The sequence below is a fragment of the Balaenoptera borealis genome (genome assembly GCF_965194805.1).
Source record: "Balaenoptera borealis genome assembly, chromosome: 16".
NCBI classification, from domain to species: domain Eukaryota; kingdom Metazoa; phylum Chordata; class Mammalia; order Artiodactyla; family Balaenopteridae; genus Balaenoptera; species Balaenoptera borealis.
Genome location: NC_138872.1, coordinates 1463642 through 1484223, shown reverse-complemented (window position 1 = coordinate 1484223; position 20582 = coordinate 1463642). Strand labels below are relative to the sequence as shown.

At 58.3% G+C, this 20582-nt stretch overlaps 1 protein-coding gene and 2 long non-coding RNA genes across 3 annotated transcripts in view; 2 read left to right on the top strand and 1 right to left on the bottom strand.

Annotated features, from left to right (window-relative positions):
- The window catches only part of LOC309613389 (uncharacterized protein), a gene marked incomplete at its 5' end in the record, with an annotated part of 33822 nt that extends 26401 nt beyond the window's left edge, over window positions 1-7421 (top strand). The window contains one exon of the mRNA XM_082360152.1: window positions 4790-7421. Within this exon, the coding sequence (XP_082216278.1) occupies window positions 4790-5349 (560 nt within the window). The 3' untranslated portion in view covers window positions 5350-7421. The remainder of the gene's footprint in view (window positions 1-4789) is intronic.
- A 3608-nt stretch (window positions 7422-11029) lies between these two features.
- On the bottom strand, window positions 11030-20545 carry LOC309613048. Its single transcript, XR_014235496.1, has 2 exons — window positions 18770-20545; window positions 11030-16416 (listed from the first exon to the last, which is right to left on the bottom strand). It is a non-coding gene; the product is annotated as an uncharacterized lncRNA (long non-coding RNA).
- LOC309613047 lies at window positions 16380-18378 on the top strand. The gene is made up of 2 exons (XR_014235495.1): window positions 16380-16453; window positions 17130-18378. It is a non-coding gene; the product is annotated as an uncharacterized lncRNA (long non-coding RNA).
- Window positions 20546-20582: the final 37 nt, after the last annotated feature.

Sequence of the window (20582 nt, the reverse complement as noted above, 5' to 3'; positions counted from 1 at the left end):
AGCCCCGAAACCAAATCTGGGGAAGCTAAGGCTGACCAGGCCCGTGGCACGCAGGGCCCGAACTCCACATCCTGCTCGGCCAGGACTTTCGCACGTGTGTGCATGTGTGCAAGTGCCCACACGTGTACACAGGGGAGTCAGAGGGCAATGGAAGCTGTGCTGAGTGCAAAGTGTAGCACATGTGACATGCAGGAACCTTTTCATACACATGCACACGCACACGCATATGTGCACACACAGGCACAGCCCAAAGCGTGCCCTTTCCATGGCCCTGGGAAGCACTTTTTGAGAAAACAAGGCAAACCACGCGCAGTCCCAGCCTGGGGAGTCTTGGAGCCCATTTCCATCCCGAGTCCTTGCCTGGCTGGCGGTGGAGGGTGGAGGTCAGCTCGGTCACTGGCTGGAGCCCGTTGGCAGCGCTGGGCCTGGCACAGTGAATGTGGCCCCCGCAGGCAGCGGAGGGAGAGCTTGGGCCAGCGTGGGGCCGGCCTGGCTGCGGCAGCCTCCGCTGCGGGTCCATTAACAGCGTGGGCGGAGGCTCCAAGCTGCAGCCAGAGATGACTTAAGAGAGCGCCAGAGGGAAGGGACGTGGTCCAGGAGAGCGCCCCCGGCCCCCCTCACCGGCCTCGTCCTGCCAGGGCCAGCCCTGTGCCGAGTGAATGATTCAGCAGGCTGGCTGAGACAGGCGGGCAGGGCGGCTCCTGGCAGCCAGTGAAGGGCAGGCAGGACGAGGGTTGGGGGGCGCATGTGCTCCGTGGGTTCCGTGTCGTCCCCACGCCCCTGGAGAGAGCGAGCGCTGACTGTTTCAGGGCTGGGGAAGCTGAGGCCTGGAGGGCTCGCTCCCCGGCACAGCAGGCCCGCTCCCGCCAAGCCGAGCGAAGCCTCCGCTGCAGAGGTGACATCAGGGCCCCAGGGCCTCCAGGAGCAGAACGCACCTCCCGGGAGGAGCAGCAGGGCTTCCCGGCCAGGAGACAACGGCTGCTTCCTTCTGCCCTGGCCCCAGCTCCTCTGACCGGCCCCTGGCTTAGCGAGGGCGTCCTGAGCCCCCGAGATCTGGAGACCACCCAGCCACTCGCCGGGACCGGGCAAGCAGCGATTTCTGCTGTGGCCCCGCAGACGGATCGGCGGGGCTGGGAGGGCTGCCTCCTGGGGTCTGCCCTGGGGTTCCTCAGGCGTCCCAGGTGGGGACATCGCCTCCCCTGCTCCAGCCCCCTTTCCCGGGGAGGCCCTGCCCAGCCTGGCAGCTGCCTGGAACCTCTCTGGGCTGGGCGCACGGACCCCACGGCCGCAGCCTCCCTCCAGGACCTGCCTGTGGTGCGGATGGAGCATGGAAGAGCGCCCACGTGAGCACGTCCCAAGACAGGACGAGGCCGAGGTTCCCCCGAGGTGGGTTCAAGCCCCACTCCTCTGCTCACTGCTGTGTGTCTCCATTTCTTCATCCACACGATGGGCAGCACTGATCCAGGAAACCTCTGACCCAGACAGAGGAGGTCGCTGCCCCCAGGGGCTCACATTCTAGCGGGAGGTATCAGGGGGCAGTGCCTGGAAAAGAGCAGCTGAGACAGCGTCAGGTTTTTATGGGAGATAGGCAGATGGGGGCGTGGAAGGCCAAGAAGGACCCCTCCCGGAAGAAGAGTCGGATTCAGGCCTGAGCCGCCGCGCAGCCTTGTGGGAGAGCATTGCAGACAGCAGGTGCAACGGCCCTGAGGCAGACGGGCCGGGGGGCGGTCCGCGCCCAGAGGGGAGACCCACGTGGCTGGAGCCCAGGCAGAGAGGGCCTGCGGCAGGTCTTGGGGGGCGTTGTGGACCCCAGTAGGGAGCAGGTTTTGTTCTGAATGAGGTGGGGGCAGAGACGGCGGGATCTAATCTGTATTTTCACAAGGTCCCTTTGGCTGCTGTGGGGAGAGAGATGGAGGGGTGAAGCCTGCGGGCAGAGGGAAACTTGAGCTTATGGTGAAGGAGGAGCCACAAAGCACAGAAGGGATGGGACGAGGGGGCGGAACTGGTGGCGGGGCCTTGGGACGGCCTGGGCCTGACGGGGCAGCAGGATGGTGCTGCCTGCACGCCGGGCCTGAGGCTCCCACTGGACTCCACGTGGACAGGCAGGCCTTCGAGGGCTAAGACAGCTCAGGGGAAACGTACGAAGCCCTGGGACTGGCTGAGGTCATGAGGGGTGTGGACAGCGGGGAGAGGAGGCCTGAGCCCTGCGGCCCTGGGAGGCAGAGAGAAGAGGAGGAGCCTGGATGGGGGGAGTGGGAGGGGAAGTTGGAGGACAGTGTGTGTGGTCAGGGCGGGCACACAGTAAGTGCTCAATAAATGCAAAGTCAGCAAGTTATTGGCACGAAGTTCCCTGGTCAAGAGACAGTGGGACTTAGCTGTCTGAGTCCAGATGGACAGTGTTGGGTGTTGGCGGTGGTGCCGTCGCCGTGGCAGGGCGCCCATGTGGTTCCCACGGAGGGAAACCGAGGCTCGGGGTCACACAAGCTGCGAGTGTGAGGGCTGCACCAGGACCCACACGGGTCGTCGCGCACCTCCCGTGTGCTCTCCCATCGAGGCCGGGGGAAGGGCCTCCCGTGGACCTCCGCCCCGGGCCACGCTCACTGTGACTGCAGGGCAGGTGTTCAAGCCCATCATCCAGGTGAGGTGACTGAGGCTCCCACAGGCAGGAGGGCACCAGCCAGGTGGAGGCCCAGCGCATAGTAGGACAAAACCCCCGCCCCGCGGGCTCCTAACACCTGAATCGGTGGTGATGAGCCCCATGGAGTCACCTCCATAGGGCAATGACAGTGACCCTCCAGCAGCCGGGAGGGGAGACGGCGCCAGGCCAGGTGGTCAGCCTGGGAGAGAGGCCGGCTGCATCTGCCCGGGAGCACCGCTCCCCATGAGCCCCCGTGTGGCCTGCGGGGGGAAGGGCTGGCTGCGGGGGTGCTCAGCCCAGGTCAGCTCGGAGCCTCTGGGGCCTCTGGCCATGTCGGTCCGGGTGCAGGTCAGGCCCGGGTGATGGTCAGGCCCATGTGCTGGTCAGGCCTGGGTGCTGGTCAGGCCTGGGGGCAGGTCAGGCCTTGGTGAAGGTCAGGCCTGGGTGCTGCTCAGGCCTTGGTGAAGGTCAGGCCTGGGTGCTGGAGTGTGTGCTGGACCTCACCTGGACAGCCTGAGGGCAGGCCGGGCCACATGAACATCAATACTGCCTTAGCCAGCTAGGTTGCCTCAACAAAATACCACAGCCTGGGTTGTTTGAACACCAGAAACTCATTTTCTCACAGGTCTGGAGGCTGCAAGTCTGAGATCAGTGTGCCGGCACAATCTGGTTTTGGTGAGGGCTCTCCTTTGTGCCAGCAGTCAGCAGCCTTCTTGCTACGTCCTCACGGGGCCTATCCTCGGTGTGCACGCAGATAGAGTGGCTCTGCTCATGGGGCCACTAATCCTACCATGAGGGCCACATCCTCATGACCTAACCTAACCCTAATTACCTCCCAGAGCCCCCTCTCCAAATACCATCACATTGGAGATAAGGCTTCAACACATGGGTTTCAGGGGAGTTTTAGGGGCACCCAAAAGTTCAGTCCATAATGTGCAAAAATCCTCAACAGATACTAGGAAATGGAATCCAGCAAAAATAACGAGTCTGTCGTAACTAAACGGAGTCATCTCTGGATGCATGGCTGGCTCAACACTCGATATTCCAGTCACAACACCTGGGCGGTGCCGTTAGCTCAGGGAGGTAGTGAGGACTCCACGGGCAGCCAGCCCAGCTGTCCTGCATCTGGCAGGGGAGGCTGAGTGGCCAGCAGCCGGTCGGGTGGGGTGTGGTGTCAGCACGTTGATGCAATATCTTCTTTTTCTGCGTCAAAGTCGACCAACATTCTTGGACTTGGGCAGCAGCTGCCCCTCCTCCCGCCTCGGCCGTGGGGAAAGGGGGGCAGGGCCGGACTCCGAGTCTGAGCTGGGACCTGGGAGCCACCCGGCCACACGTGGGGTTAGGAGCAGAGGGGCTGGAGCCCACACTGGCCCCTGCCCACCGTTCTCCGAGCCACTCAAGCTGCCTGGGACCCAAAGCCCTTGTCAGACCCAAGTTTCTCACCCCACACCCCAGCTCTGGGGGTGAATAATTGAAGGCAGAGCCGATGAGCTCAGAGCTGGTGTGTGTGTTGGGGGGGTGGTCTGGCTGGACTGCGGTGACTCAGTAAGGAGGAGGAGACGGGAAGAAATGCATCTCACACACACTGGCCCAGCGGTAACGGGCAGGAAGGGGGACGTGAGACATATGGGCCGTGACAGCTTAATGGCCTTTGGCTAGAGCAGCCCCTGAATGTGCTAGCTTGGGGAGGCTCCGAGCTGAGACCACTCCATTGGCCAGGCTGGGAGGGGGTGGTGGCACCTCCTGCTGACCTCGGGGGGGCGGCGGGAGGCTGGGGAAGAGGCTGCATCTTGGGGACCCGCACCACCCGGCCACACCTAGATGGGGACGCATCTGGGCCGGACCCGGGCCCACCCTGCCTGTTCACCGTGACGCCTGCCTCCCCTGGGGGCCCTCCCGGGACCCGCCAGCAGAGGCTGGGAGGCCGGGGTAGTGAGGGCCTGACTGCATGGGTTCCTGTCACTGCTGCATCACGGGCGCCCAGACTTGGGCTGTAAGATGACCCCGTCCATTGCTTTCGGAGTCTGTGTGGCAGGATTCGGACAGGCCCCGTGGGATGGCCTGATTTTGTTCCTCAAGGTCTGGGAAGACTTGAGCCCGGGGGTCCAGTCACCTGGGGGCGTCTCCTGCAGTCGTGGCCTCTGTCAGCAGGAACCTTGGCTGGGACGCCTCCCGGGGCCCTGAACATGGCGCCAGCTTCTGCACCTGGCGGCCAGCAGAGACCAGTGCAGGCTGGGTCACCTTCTATGGCCAAGACTCTGGAGTGGAATGGCGCCATTTCCACCATGGTTACAAGGCCACCGGATTCCAGAAGAGGGGACAGAGACCCCCACCCCTCCACGGAAGGGTGTCAGAGTAACGCTGGAGGAGAGCCTGGGGCTGGGAGAGACCCGTCTTTGGAAAAGTCCATCCGCCTCTTGAGTGGCTGCCGGCGAGGCCCAGAGCTACGTGCGGCCACCCACAGGCCCCGCTGCCAGACCCCGCAGACTGTCCTGCTCCGCCAGACAGCCCTCCTTCCTTGGAGCCCTGGGTACAGCGGGAGTTGCTTCTCTGATTACTGCGACCCCTGGGGGGAGGGGTGCACCCCCCACACACCTAAACACTCCCAGGGCTCGCCCAGGACAGGACTCAGGTCAGGGCCTCCCTGCTCAGCACCTGGGGGAGAAAGCACACCCACTCCCGGCTGCCCTCCCAGCCGTACTCCCAGGTGAGAGGCCCAGCCCCAGCCTCCTTGCCTGTCTGGAGCCACTGGAACCACACTGGTGGCCTGGCGCCCACCAGCCTGCTGTGCTCAACCCTCTGTGAGCGTGGGTCCCCTCCCCTGCCCTTCACCACCCAGCTGGGCTCCACCGGTCACAGACGTCTCGTCCCAGCCCGGCCCAGTGATCCACTGGCCTCCCTTGGGATGTCTGCTTTTCTGTTGCATCAGTGACGGGGGGTGGGGGGTGTGATGACAGGTGGGGGTCTCAGCCTGGCTGGGGTCTGAGGACGTGGTCCCTACACCCCCTCCAAGGAGACTGTGCCCACTCCCCTCGAGCTGTGCGGGGCAGCAGGGGAGCGGCCGGGTGGGAGGGGGAGAGGCTGAGCGGGCGGGGCCCCAAGTGGGAAGATGGGGCCACCTGGACCAGCCCTAAGCCCCAGACCTCTGGCAGCTACGGTCGAGCCCCACCTGGGGCCCCTTTGGGGCCCGATGCCACCTTCCCCTGACCCTGCAGCACCCCTGCGGCCCTCAGCAATGGCCGGCCGTTCTCCGCCAGGGCCGGCCCACGCGCAGGGACAGTGGGAGGAGGGGTGCCCTGCAGGCCCATCCTCGTGGGGCCGAGGGACAGCTCACAGGAGCTTCAGGACCCAGCAGGCCTGCAGGTGGCCCCTCGTTGGTGTCCACTCTTCCAGGTGAATGAGCCCCTGGTGGAGACAGTCTGGCTGTTGGGAATCATGTGAACTGTTATTTGTCATTAACTCTTTTTTTTTATAGTTTTTTTTTTTTTTTTGGCTGCATTGGGTCTTCCTTGCTGCGCGCGGGTTTTCTCTAGTTGCGGCGAGAGGGGGCTGCTCTTCCTTGCGGTGCATGGGCTTCTCATTGCAGTGGCTTCTCTTGTTGCAGAGCACGGGCTCTGGGCACACGGGCTTCAGTAGTTGTGGCTCGCAGCCTCGGTAGTTGTGGCGCATGGGCTTAGTTGCTCCACAGCATGTGGGATCTTCCCAGACCAGGGCTCGAACCCGTGTCCCCTGCACTGGCAGGCAGGTTCTTAACCACTGCGCCACCAGGGAAGTCCTGTCATTAACTCTTCTCTGATGTCACTCTATGACCTGATGAATAGTTGAGCTGGGCGGCCCCAGAGTGTTTAAACTTTTTCCCACTCGGGAATTGCAGGGGAGCACGCATCTCCAGAATGTTCTCCCTCACACCTGTCCGGACAACTTTATAAAATCCAAATTGCCACTCCCGCCTTTTGGCCACCATCTCATTAATAACGAATAGAGCACTTATGGACGACACCTTCCTCTAAATGCAACGACTAACCTACTTGGCTTTCATGCAAGTGGGTGGCATCATCTGAAATTCCAAAAGGAGAGAAAGACACTGCTGGTCAGAGAGGGGGGAAAGCGGGGAGGGCCAGGGGCTGATGAAGTCCCTGCCTTCAAGAAAAATCCCTTGCTGGAGAACAAAGGGTAAAAATAGCAGCCCAGCTAAATGGACCACACTCCTGGCGAGCGATGCCGGCTCTTCCGGCCCCCAGCTCTCCGAAGACCCGCAGGTTGACCCTGAGCTGGGAAGTGCTGGGCTGGGGGCCAGTGAAGCACTCAGCGCTGAGAGCGGCCCAGTTTTAACTGGTGTTATTCATTAGCTGTTTTACTCAGCTGGCTGGCAGGGCCCCAGCACGGCCCCAGCTGCCTCCATGGCTGGAGGGATGCGGGACTCCGGGCGAACGTCCCCCGGGGCCAGGCAGGGTGCACCCCCCAACCACAGCACCCTCCTCCTGATGCTCTGGGGGCGTGTCCCCGAAGACCTGTACCCCCAGAGCTCACCACCCGTCCCCAGGCCCTGCCCAAGGAAGCTGGCTGCCAGCTCTCACTTTCTGTGGGTGACTGAGGCCCTGGCCTGGGGAACCCCTCGACTGCATGCCTGTCACGAGCGGATTCTCCGAGCTGTGGCCCAGCCAGAATTCCAGCTCATTTCAGCTCAATATTCACCCGCTGAGGAGTACGAGGGCCCGCTATGTGTCCGCTGTGGGCGCACTCATTTTAGGTAATTTGGTTTCCTCTTTAAATAGCATTCAAGGGGACTAGCAAACTCACCCCCCAACCAAGTTCCCGACGGATTAAAGGGCCTCGTATGCGGCATGCTCCCAAACGGTGCTCGCCCGGACTGCAGTTAAACCCTTCCTGTGCTCAACACGACTCAGGTCTAAAAAAGAACGACATAATGCCGTTTGCAGCAACGTGGATGTGACTAGAGATGATCATACTAAGTGAAGTACGTCAGACAGAGAAAGACAAACATCATATGATATCACTCATATGTGGAATCTAAAATACGGCACAAATGAACATATCTGTGAAACAGAGACAGAATCATGGACATAGAGAACAGACTGGTGGTTGCCAGGGGGAGGGGGGTGGGGGAGGGATGGAGTGGAAGGTTGGCGCCAGCAGCTGTGAGCTTTTATATAGAGAGTGGATAAACAACAAGGTCCTACTGTAGAGCACAGGGAACTGTATTCAATATCCTGTGATAAACCATAAGGGAAAAGAGTATTTAAATAAATGAGAAGCTATATATATGTATAATTGAATCATTTTGCTGTACAGCAGTAATTAATATAACATTGTAAATCAACTACACTTCAATTAAAAATATTATATATATATAATTTTATATATATATATAATTATATATATATATATATATATATATATAATTTTATATATATATATAGGGCCTACCTTCAAACCAAGGCGACAATGCCCACATTTTAAAATCCACTCTGCTTTATTGTCTGTTGCCTGGAAATTATTGCAGGGGTGCAAACACTGCATCTCACGCTCTGTGATGATCTGAGATGGGCCAATAAAATGTCTCGTAAACCTAAAAACAACGCTCCCCTGACCCCCTGCTCTGTGGCCACTTACAGCGGAGTTCTGCAGCTCCGAGGCCACAGGGAGATGGGGCCGGTTGGGACTTCCTTCCCCGCTGCAGAGGACATTTGCAGGAGGACCCCATTCTTGAGGTGGGGGGACCTGGTTTCTCCTGGGGGACCCATCCCTGCCCCATCCCAGCCCACGTGTCCCAGGTCTGGCTGGCTGGCCATGGTCCAGGGCTGGCCCGTGACCTTGGTGATGTCAAGGAGACTCAGTTCTACGAGGAGTGATGAGGGGAGCAGCCTCTGTCTTTTCTGGGGGCTGCTTCCATTTTGGCAAGATGGGCCTGCAAGGGCAGAGCAGTGTGGGCACGGTGGATCTCGTGTTCATGAATGTGCAGGGGGGCCCCGAGAATCACTGATTTAAGGCCCTGTTGGCCATGATAAAGGTGAAATGTTTAAATGAATCAGGTGTTGTGCAGAGAACAGCCTGGGAGGAAAAGGGTGAAGTCGGGTTCCCCCCACCGTTGGCCAGACTGGGGCGGCAGGGACAGGGAGGGTGGGAGAAGACACCGAGGGCCGAGGGGCTCCCCGCAGTGGCGGGTGACCCCCACCCCCCAAAGCCATGTCCCGGCTGGTGGCCGCCCTGTCAGGGGACCCAGAGGAGCGTGTGGAGTGGGGAGGAGAGGGAAGAGGTCACTGGAAACGCCCAGGGGGCCCCTGGAACACCGGGGGGAGGGCCCTGCCCCCCACCGCCTGGGCCAGGTGACACTGGGAGCCCCCTGCAGGCATGCGGGAGCTGGGCCAGCGCACACACCCCAGGTGGGCGTGTCCCCGAGCCCCCAAGGACAGGTCCACGTGGGCGAGGGGCCCGAGCCGGCGGGCCTGGGAGCCTTTTAGTTGCGAATGGCAGGATGGGTGGTGATTAACTGGGAGGGAGGAGCACGGCCCAGTCCAGGGAGTCGGTGTGGTCAGAGGCTGAAGGGAAGCTGGGCCAGGCCACTGGGAGGGGTTTGGTCTGTTTCTAACGCAATAGAGAACCACTAATGGGCTTTTAAACTGGGGCGACGGGGGGGGGGGCGTGATATGATTCAGCAGCTTGTGTCTTTCAAAGATCACTGCTCTTGTGACTGGATTGGAGGGGGCAGGGTGAGGGATGACGGGGTGGCGGGGGGATGTGTTATGTGTCAGGTGACAGAAGACGACGGTTTGTACGGGGCGGGGGGCGGGGGGAGGAGAGACGCCCACAGACACCAAGGACACTCAGGGGCGAAGTCAGAGGGATGAGTCCCAGCCACGCTCAGCCAAGGCCCTTCCCGCATCGGTCAGCTGTCACCGTGTAACCAGCATCCCTTGGCAGGTGCGCCAGGCATGTCCCCCTCACTCCCGGGTCTGTGGGTTGGTTGGGGGTGGGCTGACCCAGCTGGGTCGCGGCTGTGGAACCACAAGCTCTACCCACTGTGTTTCTTGTTCTTCTGGAAGCAGCAGGCTGCCAGGGCCAGTCCTTCCCACGGAGACACCGAAGCAGAGCACAGCCCACCCACCGACGCGCAGAGCAAGCCTTTGCTGGTCGTACACAGGGTCCCTACGGGGTGTGGGGTCCCAGGACTGCCCCTGGGAACAAGGGCCTCTGGCCCGGACAGCGCTCCCGTCCCTGGTCATCTCAGAGGACTCAAGGGGCAGTGACCAGCAACCTTCATCGCAGGTCAGAGGAAAAGCTCCACAAAGGGGGAGGTACTGGCATCAAGTCATTTTACGGGGCAATGTTCACTAGGCGCGTAAACTGTTTTGAAAGGCCACTCCCCCGGGGTATGTCCGATGCAAACCTGGGTCAAATGAACAAAGAAATGCGGAGGGGGGGGGCCACCCTCCCAGGCTGTTCACGTGGAGGAGCAGGAAGGCTGAGTGGCGTCCAGCCCAGAGGCCTCAGCTCTCCCCCCGAGGGGTCAGCAAAGGACCAGGAGTTTTGGGAGCAGCGCGCCCCCCTTCTGCATCCCCCGTCTGGCCAGACAGCAGCGGTACAGTCATCGGTTGCAAGGATGCTAAACATAAAAGGATTGCTTTCCGGGAAAACTGCTGACGCGCAGGACTCTGGCAAAGAGAGAGCTTGAGGCCGTCAGGCCCCCCGGATCCACACGACCCGTAATCAATTTTCAATCCTTGGAACAAAACTAGTCCTGATTTATGAAGTTCCACAAGTTGGTTCTTTTCTGCATCGCCCGGCGTTAGAAGCAGGGACGCCCTCCCAGGCGGCCCCATCGGGCGCAGGGGTTGGGGGGGGGGGCTCAGACAGGCACATCCATGGCCCTCCCGGGCTCCCACCGGGCCCAGTGCCTTGCACGCTGACTCCAAACACAGCGGAAGCAACCCAAGCGTTCACGTCTCCCGCGGGAACCCGGCCACACCCACGCTGGCCGTATCTGGGGGACCCTGTTTCTGTGCTTTTGTGGCGTTCATGGGCTCTCCTCTCTGAGACCTTGTGTGTGCTCGCTGGGGTCAGCAGTGGCTCTGAAACTGACCCTGACTTCAGGGTCCAGTAGATGGAAGATGGAAGATGACCGATTAAGGGAAAACAATTCTCTCCAAGTCCACTGACCTGGGAAAACTTTGTATTCAGAGGGGTTGATGAAGATCTATAGGCAATATCAGCTTCTACCCATTTAAAAACTATATAATCATATTCCATCTGCAATCTCCGGTCACTAATGCAAGATCCTCAGCTAATTTTTAAGTAAAGCATCTGAAGCATAGTTTAGAAGCTTTACGTCACCACATACCCCAGCCCACCAGACAGATAAAAGAGTGGGCATATAGATGAATCATTTTATTATTCTGGGATGGTGAGGCCCTCCCAAGCACCACAAAGGAAAAGAGTGATATATTTGACTACGTGAAAATTTAAAATGTCTGTATGGTTAAAGATACCATAAACCAAAATTAAAAGCAAATGGCAAACCAGGAGTAAGCATTTCAATCCATGTTACAGACAAATGGTTAATAATGTTCTGAAAAAGCAGTACGTTTCTGAAGGACAAGCACATGCACAGAAAATGGGCAAAAGACCTGAACAGGCATCTCACAAACTGCTCTGATCAGCTCATGGCGAATACTTGACTTCGCCTGAATCAAAGAAATGCAATGAAAGCACTGATGATAGTCTATTTGCCTTCTGTCAAACTGGCAAATAATGGTTTAAATTTTAAAGCTGACACTGGCCAAAGAACAGAGGAAGGACATCCTCATGCCCTGCCAGTAGAAGTATAAACTGGCATGTCGTTTTTGGAGGGTGCAGAGATGGACTAAAATCCCAGTAAAATTCGTGGAACTATGTCCTAAGGAAATAAGTTCCTGCCTGAAGATTCGCAGGCAAGAATAGTCATTACACATAATCCCCAAAGCTGGAAACAATCTACATAAATTAGATAAATTACGGTAGAACAGGATGTAGTCCCCGAGAAAGCTGTAGAAGAATATTTATGGGCACAGAATGTTATCCATTATATACTGCTAAGTGGAGTAAAGAGGGTTACAAAAAACGGCAGGCATCACGTGTGTGCTATTTTATAAGAAAGGAGTGAGTAAATAAATAGATGGTCAAGGGCATGTGGATACTGGTCATTGCTCTCACGTGACCACGGGACCTTCATAAACTTTCTTGCTACAAATCAGAAGAAATTACAAGACAAGTGGATTAGTTTCCTAGCTACCCTGCTGACTAATCATCTTTCTGTTCCCAGTGATTTTGTTCTAGAAATCACTTCCAATTGAGTTATTTGGAATCATAATGCCAAGAGGCACGCACTTGCCCGAGACCGGCAAACACAGACAAGGAAGACGGGCACCTTCCGGTCAGCCGGATCCAGCAAGTCAATTACTGTAATAACAGCGGGGGAAGCAGCAGGCGGCCGGGGCAGGCCCACTGTCATAATATTTTCCTTGCAATTAAAACTGAATTTCTAAAAGGTAACGTGAGTGGTGGAGAGGAAAAGGAGCGCCTGCCTTTCAGAGGTGAATAAAGGCCGTGTGAGCCGTGGGGACCGGTGCCGCCAGATCTGCATTCCAGCTGCCCGCTCACCCGCAGGGGGATCTGGACAAGCCACCTCACCTCAGGGTTTATCCTGACCCGAGACGCTGGGGAACGATCGCGTCTGCCCCACAGAGGGGCTGTCACAGGATTAGAATCCTCTTCGGAAGTATTTGAGAATTACGTGTGGCGACTGTCAACCTTGGTATGTTACTGTATTTAAGCACGACACAACTCCTTCCCAGGGAATTTTGCATGGATAAGGCTTGTGAAAAGCCAGTTAAGGGCTTCCCTGGTGGCTCAGGGGTTGAGAATCCGCCTGCCAATGCAGGGGACACGGGTTCGAGCCCCGGCCCGGGAAGATCCCACGTGCCGCGGAGCAGCTGAGCCCGTGCGCCACAACTGCTGAGCCCCCATGCCACAACTACTGAAGCCCGTGCGCCGCAACTATTGAGCCCACGCACTGCAACTACAGAAGCCCGCACGCTTTAGGGCCCAAGTACTGCAACTACTGAGCCCACATGCTGCAACTACTGAAGCCCACATGCCTACAGCCCGTGCTCCCCGACAAGAGAAGCCACCGCAATGAGAAGCCCACGCACTGCGACGAAGAGTAGCCCCCTCTTGCCGCAACTAGAGAAAGCCCACGCGCAGCAGCAAAGACCCAACGCAGCCAAAAATAAATAAATAAAATAAATAAATTTATTTTAAAAAAATCCAGTTAAGGCACATGCATACCCTGGACCCATCAGCTCTGCACAGGTCTCCCCAGGCACGGGCTATGATGTGCAGGTGGTGCCATTCATAACAGCCCCAAACTGGAGACAGCCTAGTGCCCATGAGCCATTTAATGGATAAATTGTTGTGTGTTTGTACAATGGCACACAATAAAGCAGTGCAAAGAAACAGTCTGCCACTGTATGTGACAACCAGGATGAATCTTATGAATATAATGTCACATGAAAGAAGCTATACACACACACGTACTGAACGATGCCACTTAAGGTAAAAGACAGGAAAGCTGGAAAACAGGATGGTAGTTCCTCAAAAAAGTAAGCATAGAATTACTGTCTGATGGGACTTCCCTGGTGGCGCAGTGGTTAGGACTCCGAGCTCCCAGCGCAGGGGGCCCGGGTTCGATCCCTGGTCAGGGAACTAGATCCCACATGCATGCTAAGAGTTCACATTCCACAACTGGGGAGCCGGCGAGCTGTAACTAAGGAGCTGGCGCAACCAACCAACCAACCGAACAAACAAATAAATAAACAAAAAAGAATTACCATCTTATCCAGCAACTCTGCTTCTGGGTATTTACCTGAAGGAATGAAAGCAGGGTCTTGAAAAGATATTTGCACACCCATCTTCGTAACAGCATTATTCACAATCACCAAAAGACGAAACAACCTGGATGTCCATTGATGGATGAATGGACAAACAAAATGTGGTCCATGCAATGGAATATTATTCAGCCTTAAAAAGGAAGGGAATTCTGACACCAGCTTCAACACGGATGAACCTTGAGGGCATGATGCTAAGTGAAATAAGCCACTTATAGGAGGTCCCCAGAGGAGTCGAATCCATAGACAGAAAGTACAGTGATGGGTGCCAGGGGCTGGGGCAGGGGGGAGGGAGGGGTTGGTGTTTAGCGTGTAGTCAGTCTCCGTCCCAGCAACGCAGAGGCCAGGCTGGCTGTCTCCACAGCACCAGAGGGCATTTCTCCTTTTCTCCAGGCCGGAAGGAAGGAAAGGAATCTCTGCTTTGCACCCAGCACCCTGACGTCTGATCCAGCACAGGGATTTGGGAGACCGGCCTCTGCCCTCCCCAAAGAGCAGCCCCCAAGTGCAGAAAGCCAAGCTCCGCCTCCATCTCTGCTGTGTGGCCGGGAGACCAGCGCAGAGGAGAGAACATTCAGGAATCCTTCAGGGAGGGAGGCAGAGAAGTGGGGGGAGGGAGGAACAGTCCTGACAGTCGCATCCTTGGAGACCCCAGAGGAGAGGAGAAAGAGTGTCGAGAGGAAAAAACATTTAAAGAAGTAGTGGCTGAAAACTCCCCCAATTTGGTGAAAGACATAACTTTGCAGATTCAAGAAGTTCAGTGGACCCCAACCAGGATTAATTCAAACAACACCAAGCCCAGACACATCATAATCAAACTGCCAAAAACCAAAGGTGAAGAAAACTCTGGGAAGCAGCCATGGAGAGGCGGAGAGGAGGGAGGGAGGGCGGAGCTGAGGAAGGGATGGCAGAGCCCCCAGGGATGCCAGGCCCAGGGCTGACACCAAGGCATGCAGCTCCCGTGCTGGCTGGGCGGCTCCCTCAGTGGGATGCTTTGTGATGCAGACCCAGACAGCAGGGAAGCCCGCTGGAGGGAAAAGGGAGGCTCCTACCAGGGCTGTCTCACCTGGAAGAATCAGAAAATGGGATTGCACGGGTTACAGACAAAGGGGAGACCAGTCTGGGGATGTGAAGGACACCACAGCCGCAGGTCAAGGTCGAGAAGCAGAACCCCAGAGCTGGGCCCAAGAGTTAGAGGGACCTGCAGGACACACGGAGTTGGAGGTGAGGATAGTCCAGCCCCTGGTCGTGGACCCAAGGGCAGAGTGTATCCTGAGGATGCCTTCCCCCAGGCTGGAAGGGACTCAGGACCTGAGCCCTGGAGCCTACAGGGCCTGATTCAAAGCCAGCTCTCTCTGCCACTAGCTGGTGGTGGGCTCTGGACCAAATTTCTTACCTGGGAGACTCAGTTATCCCATCTATAAAGTGGGGATAAGACAGTCTGTGTTCCATAGGCTTGATGTGAAAGGCCATGCTCAGTGCCTGGCCCGTGGCTCCCACATATGGCTGTTACTGTTATTTTCCATGGTCCTGCCCAACCCCTAGACAGGCAGGGCTCTGGGTGGGGCGGCCTCCCTCCTGGCCAGCTGGTAAGAGTGTGGAGGTTTTGTTTTCCTGAATCTACTCTCTGTGGATTCAAACCTCAGGGAAAACGCCAAGGAGAAGCCGCTCGCAAAAGAAGAGTTGAAAGTGGACTCCATTCAAGCAGAGCCCACTGGGCTCTCATCACCTGGGCAGACAGAACAAAGAGGCAGAGGCCAAAGGACCAGCAGACACCCTGCCCCCCATCGCCCAGCTGAGGACCAGACACAAGCACTTCCTGCAGGTGAATCCCCACCTGTGCACGGTGCGCCCTCCCCTCACCCGTGCACAGGGCCTTCCTCGACAGACCCCACCTCCAGACAGCCCCCTGCGCGTAGCGTCCGATGGCAGCCAGGTGTGAGCACCAGGGAGGGCTCTGGAAGAGGTGGAGTCCCCTAGGCCCCCCACACCCACCTTCCTGTCACCCTGCTTCTCCTGTTTGGGGGAACGTCGAGCCCAGGCCTGCCCTGGAGGAGCCGTGGCCTTGATGATTCAAGACGAGGCTCAGATCAGTTCACTCAGTATCTGAGTCCAGAGGACTCGGTCAAGGATGCCCCCTCCTGAGGGGATCCGAGTGGACACCGGAGGCCCTGCGGGTGCCGGGCAGACGTGGGAACGGGAGAACGAAGCCTCCTGGGGGATTTTGTAGCTTCCTTTCCTGCTGCAGCAAAGGCAGGGACCGTTGGGCACGGAAGAGCCATGCCTGCTGGACACACGGCCACGGGCGGGAATCCGGCTCAGGCGCCGGTGCTCCCAAGGTCACCCAGCAAGGTCACCTTCCCAGGTGATGCTGATTCACTCCCCTCCTGGGACGGCAGCCCCAGGTTCTCACTCAGCAGGACCAGCGGCCGCCCCTCCCCTCCAGCCCACAGACACCAGCAAAGACACCCCCTGTCCTGTGGCTGCCACAGCCAGGGAGGCCGGGGCGGGACTGGGGGGCCTGGGCGGTCTTTCTCACCTGGCTCCGAGGCCCGGGGCGGCCGGTGTGCTCTGAGCCGTGAGTGCGGAGAAGCCGGCTGCCATCCCTCACGTTCACCTGTTCCTTCCTCACAGAGCCCCTTCCTCCAAGGGCAGGCTTCCTCGTGGCTGTACCCCTCTCAGGGCCAGGAAGGAGGGGAGGAGGGGGTGGTGACAAGACATGCCCGGCTGGCCTGCCTGTGTTCTCGGTGGCTCCAGGGTCCCCCGACGGCAGCCGGCTGACTTATCACCTTCCTGCACCATCGGCCTTCTCAGACCCGTGTCCCAGGGAGGCGCTGCCTGACGGACAAGATCGAAACACGAAGGAAGGACACAGGTAGGAAACACAGGTGCGGGGGGCCAGCTGGGCGGCGTCCAGCTCTCTGCGGCCTCGTAAGCAGCTACCGTCCAGGCCCACCGGGCTGTCATCGTGCCTGCCACCCCAGGGAGGCACCAGGAGAAGCGGGTGTCAGAGAGCTTTCCTTCTTATCTGCCTCCTGGCACCGCCACTCACCCTCAGTGGCCGTGGGAAAGGCCGACAGGCACCTCCCGGCTTTTGCAAGGCAGGTGACCTCGAGGGGGACACAGGACAGCGGGCTGAGCATCCCAGGGAAAAGGCCACGGCCACCCCGGCAGACCCAGGCCAGGAGGATGGACGTCCCGCAGTGGGTGTGGCCCCGCCCTCACCACGGCCCGGCTCTAGGGGGGGTCCCACGGCCCCAGCCCGCTCGCCACCGAGCTCCTCTGCTTCTTGCCTCAGCCTGGCTTTGCCACCAGCCCTGGCGGGGACACTGAGAAAACAGGGCCTGGGCTAGGCAGACTCCCTGCTGGAGCCCGATGGGTCAGGCCACCGTGCCCCCCTCCCCATCCGACCCCCATCCCTTTCACGGCCAGGGCTGCCAGGCCCCTCCCCCGACCTGGGGTCCAGCCTGGAGCCACCCTGGAGCCCGAGGGGTTGGTGGCCCCCTTCCCGGTCCGGGCTCAGGTCAGCTCCCCACTGACACCTCCCCCAGGCCCGCCCGGGGAACTCGTGGTCCTGCGTGCGGGAGACTGGAGAGTTTCCCACAGAAAGAGTTCCGACTTGTCAACGTCTCCACTGCGGCTGCCGATTGCAAGTGACCTCCACTTCCTGAGCATGGGGGTGGGGGTGCAGGGGAGCAGGCGCTGAGCAATTCTGGGACCGCAGAGCCCCAGGAAGTGGCCTTGATGGGAGGGTGACAAGACCGCAGCCCTGGAGCAGCCAGCAACCAGCAAAGCCCAGCCCCTCCCCGGAAACGCCCCATGCGAGGTCTGCCACCTTGCAGGGGAACCACCTGTCACCCAGATTTGTCCTCCTGACAACCCCCCCCAGGGACCTGCCTCCCCTGACACGCAGGGGCTGGGGGCTGGGACGCCCCTCGGGTCCCAGGAGCCTCTGTGTGATCCAGCTGTGCGGCTCTCAGAAGAGGAAGCTTCCAGCCTGGACCACCCTCCCGGGAGTCCAGTGCTGAGCCCTGTTTCTGGAGGGAGACCAACCGCTCGCCTGGGCCCCAGCCGGTGAGCTGGGCCACGCTCCGCAAAGGAGGGGTCAGTGGGGCGTCCACTCTGCCCACTGTGCTGGGGACTGTGGCCCAGACTGGCCCTCTGGAGGCAGAGACCACAGGCTTCACATCCCTGTGTGGCCGGCACTGTGCCCTACACCACACAGACACACAGAGACACAGGCACACACGGAGGCGCACACACACACACACACACACACACGTTCCCGCCACCCTGCAGAGATGCTCACAGCCCCCAGCTGCCCTTTCAAAGTTGCCACTAGGTGGTGCCTTAAACTTTCAGGTTTTGTTTTTTAAACTTTTGTGCATCTAGACCATCACAGTTCAATAAAAATATAATAGAGCCATATATGTAATTTTCCAGGAAACAGGTAAAATTAATTTTAATAATATCTTTTAATTTAACCCTAAATAGCCCCCAAATTATCATTTCAACATATGATCAACATAAGGAATTATTAATGAGATATTTTACTTTCCCTTTTTTCTGGTGAGTCTTCAAAATCCCGTGTACGTTTTATGTTTACAGTACATCTAAATTCAGAACCTAAATCTTTATCAGAAATCGTTGCTTATACTTAAATTTCATAAAATTTATGGTCAGAAAAGGACACTCATTTACTTAAGTTGTTTCAAACATAAAAGTTTTCAGAAACTGCATGGGTATCAGTTTAAATTTTTAAATTTAACTTAAAATCAGAATAAAGTGCTCCGTGGCTGCTGCGTGTGTTTCAGAGACCGTGTCTCCAGCCCCCACCTTCAGGCAGCCCAGCGGGGTTAGCAGCCATGAGATGATGTTATCGGTGTTCTGAGGGACGAACAAGGTGGCATTGTAGCAGACGCGTCCCCTGCCAGCACAGCACCGACAGCAGAAAAACCACAGGGACCAGGCACTAGCAGGGTGACCCTGGGGGGCCAGCCCCACCCTGGCAGAAGGGACACCAGCCGAGACCCCAGAGTGAGAAGGACAGCCAGGCTGAGGTCTTGAAAGCCCCTGGGAGCAGGCACAAAGAGGGAGGAAGGACAGCAAGGTGACCAGTGGAGGGAGGGTGCCTCTTGGCCCCAACAGCACCCGCGTCCTAACCCCCGAATCTGCGAATATGTTACCTTACCTGGCAAAGGGGTATGAACCGTGAGATGGAAGATGAGCCTGGTGGTCTGGGTGGCCCACTGGTCTCCAGCGTCCCAAGAGGAGGGAGGCCGGAGGGTCAGAGCCAGAGGAGACGCAGCGATAGAAGCAGAGGTTGGGGTGATGCGAGGAAAGGGCCACGAGCCACAGGGCATGGCGCCTCTGAGGGCTGGAACGGGAGAGAAAGCCTCCAGGAGCTCCATCCCGCGGACACCGCACCCGGGGGACCCGGGACTCTGGCCCCAGAGCTGCAAGGTGCTGTCTGCGTGCTGCTCCAGTCCGGCTCGGTGATCTGTCACAGCAGCCGAGACTCACCACCTCCCGGGGAGGAGCTGGGTGCCGGGAGCCGTGGACGCTTTAGGCAGGAAAGGGACAGTCTAATCTGTGCTTCTGAAATATGGGCTCGTGATGGGTTGGCCACCCCAGGGCCAGCCCGATCGATGCTCACACCGCTCTGGGCAGCTTGTGGCCTTGTCTCCGGAGCTCCTACAGCCCTGCTGGCTCCCCCACTGCACAGACGGACAGACTGAGGCCTGCAATGCCGCCTGTGCGCCGGCCTCGTGGGCACAGGATCGCGGAGGAACCCGGAAGGGTTGATGTCGTCTTGCGGGCATATCATGTGCCTAGGGTTAGGGTCGGCTGCTCAGGTTTGCCCTTGTTTCCATCCGTCAAGTTTTATGTGGCCCCGGATGGACCCGAGCGGAGCTGTGTGTAACTTCCCAGTGGCTTCTCCCCTGGAGCGTTTAGGAACCTTCCCTGGGACTGACGGGGTTTACCTGTGTGTGCTGGTGTGACACCCACGCAGGGGGGACAGGTGCCCCAACCAGGGACAGAGGGAGATCAGAGGGGGTCACGTTCCCACCTCGATCAGAGAGGAGGGAGAGGGGTGACACAAATATTCAGATCAGTGGCATCTACAGACCTGAACGGCATCACCTGTGCAGGTTGGGGAGCTCTGTGGGCTCTAGACCTGCCCCCCACCCCAGGACTTCCAGCCTTAAGTAGGCTGGTTGGCAATTATGTTTTCTGCTCTAATGATTTAGCTGGTACTTAACCCACTTTCCATATTTACCTGACCTCTAGGTGCTTTGAAAAGGAGTTTGCCCAGGGAGGGTGGGGGAGGGCCCGGACTCCTGTGCACATAGGAATCATTTCAGGCAGTCGCTGTGGTTTGCCATGCTTTCCAGAAGGAGTCCATGTGTCTGAACTCACAACTTAGGGTTTGCACCTGTTCCAAACGGCTGAGCCGCTTCTCTGACACAAACTGGCTTGTGTCCACGAGGACAGTCTGGGACACAGCTTTCCTGCTGCCAGAGGATCAGGAAAGTGGTTCTAATAAAGGTTGCCAGGAGCCAGTGTCTCTTCTCGCAGTCTGAGACCGGTCGGGAAATTTCTCTCTCAAACTGCCCCAGGGCAGAAACCTCCCTAGCTTCCTGGCCTGGTAATTTTCCAGAGCTGAAACTTTCCTCTCAAGGGACAGGAAGGACATTCAGCCACTGACAGCTCAACCAGAAACATTTCTGACCGACCAGAAGTCACAACCGCCCTGAGCGGGAGCGGGACGTGACTCAGCAGGGAAAGGGGCGGGGCAGGGTGGGTGGCGGAGGCAGCCTGGGGACTGCCGTGTGGGGTGCGGGCGGGATGGTCTGGCCACCCCCCGCTTTTCAAATCACGTGCATCTCTGGCCTCACGTGAGCAGCCTTGACGGGTACAGATCGGTCCGGGGGAGGAGCTTCAGGACTGGGCCGAAGGTGGGAGAGAGGCCACAGAAGTACCTGGCTCCTGTTCCCGTTTGG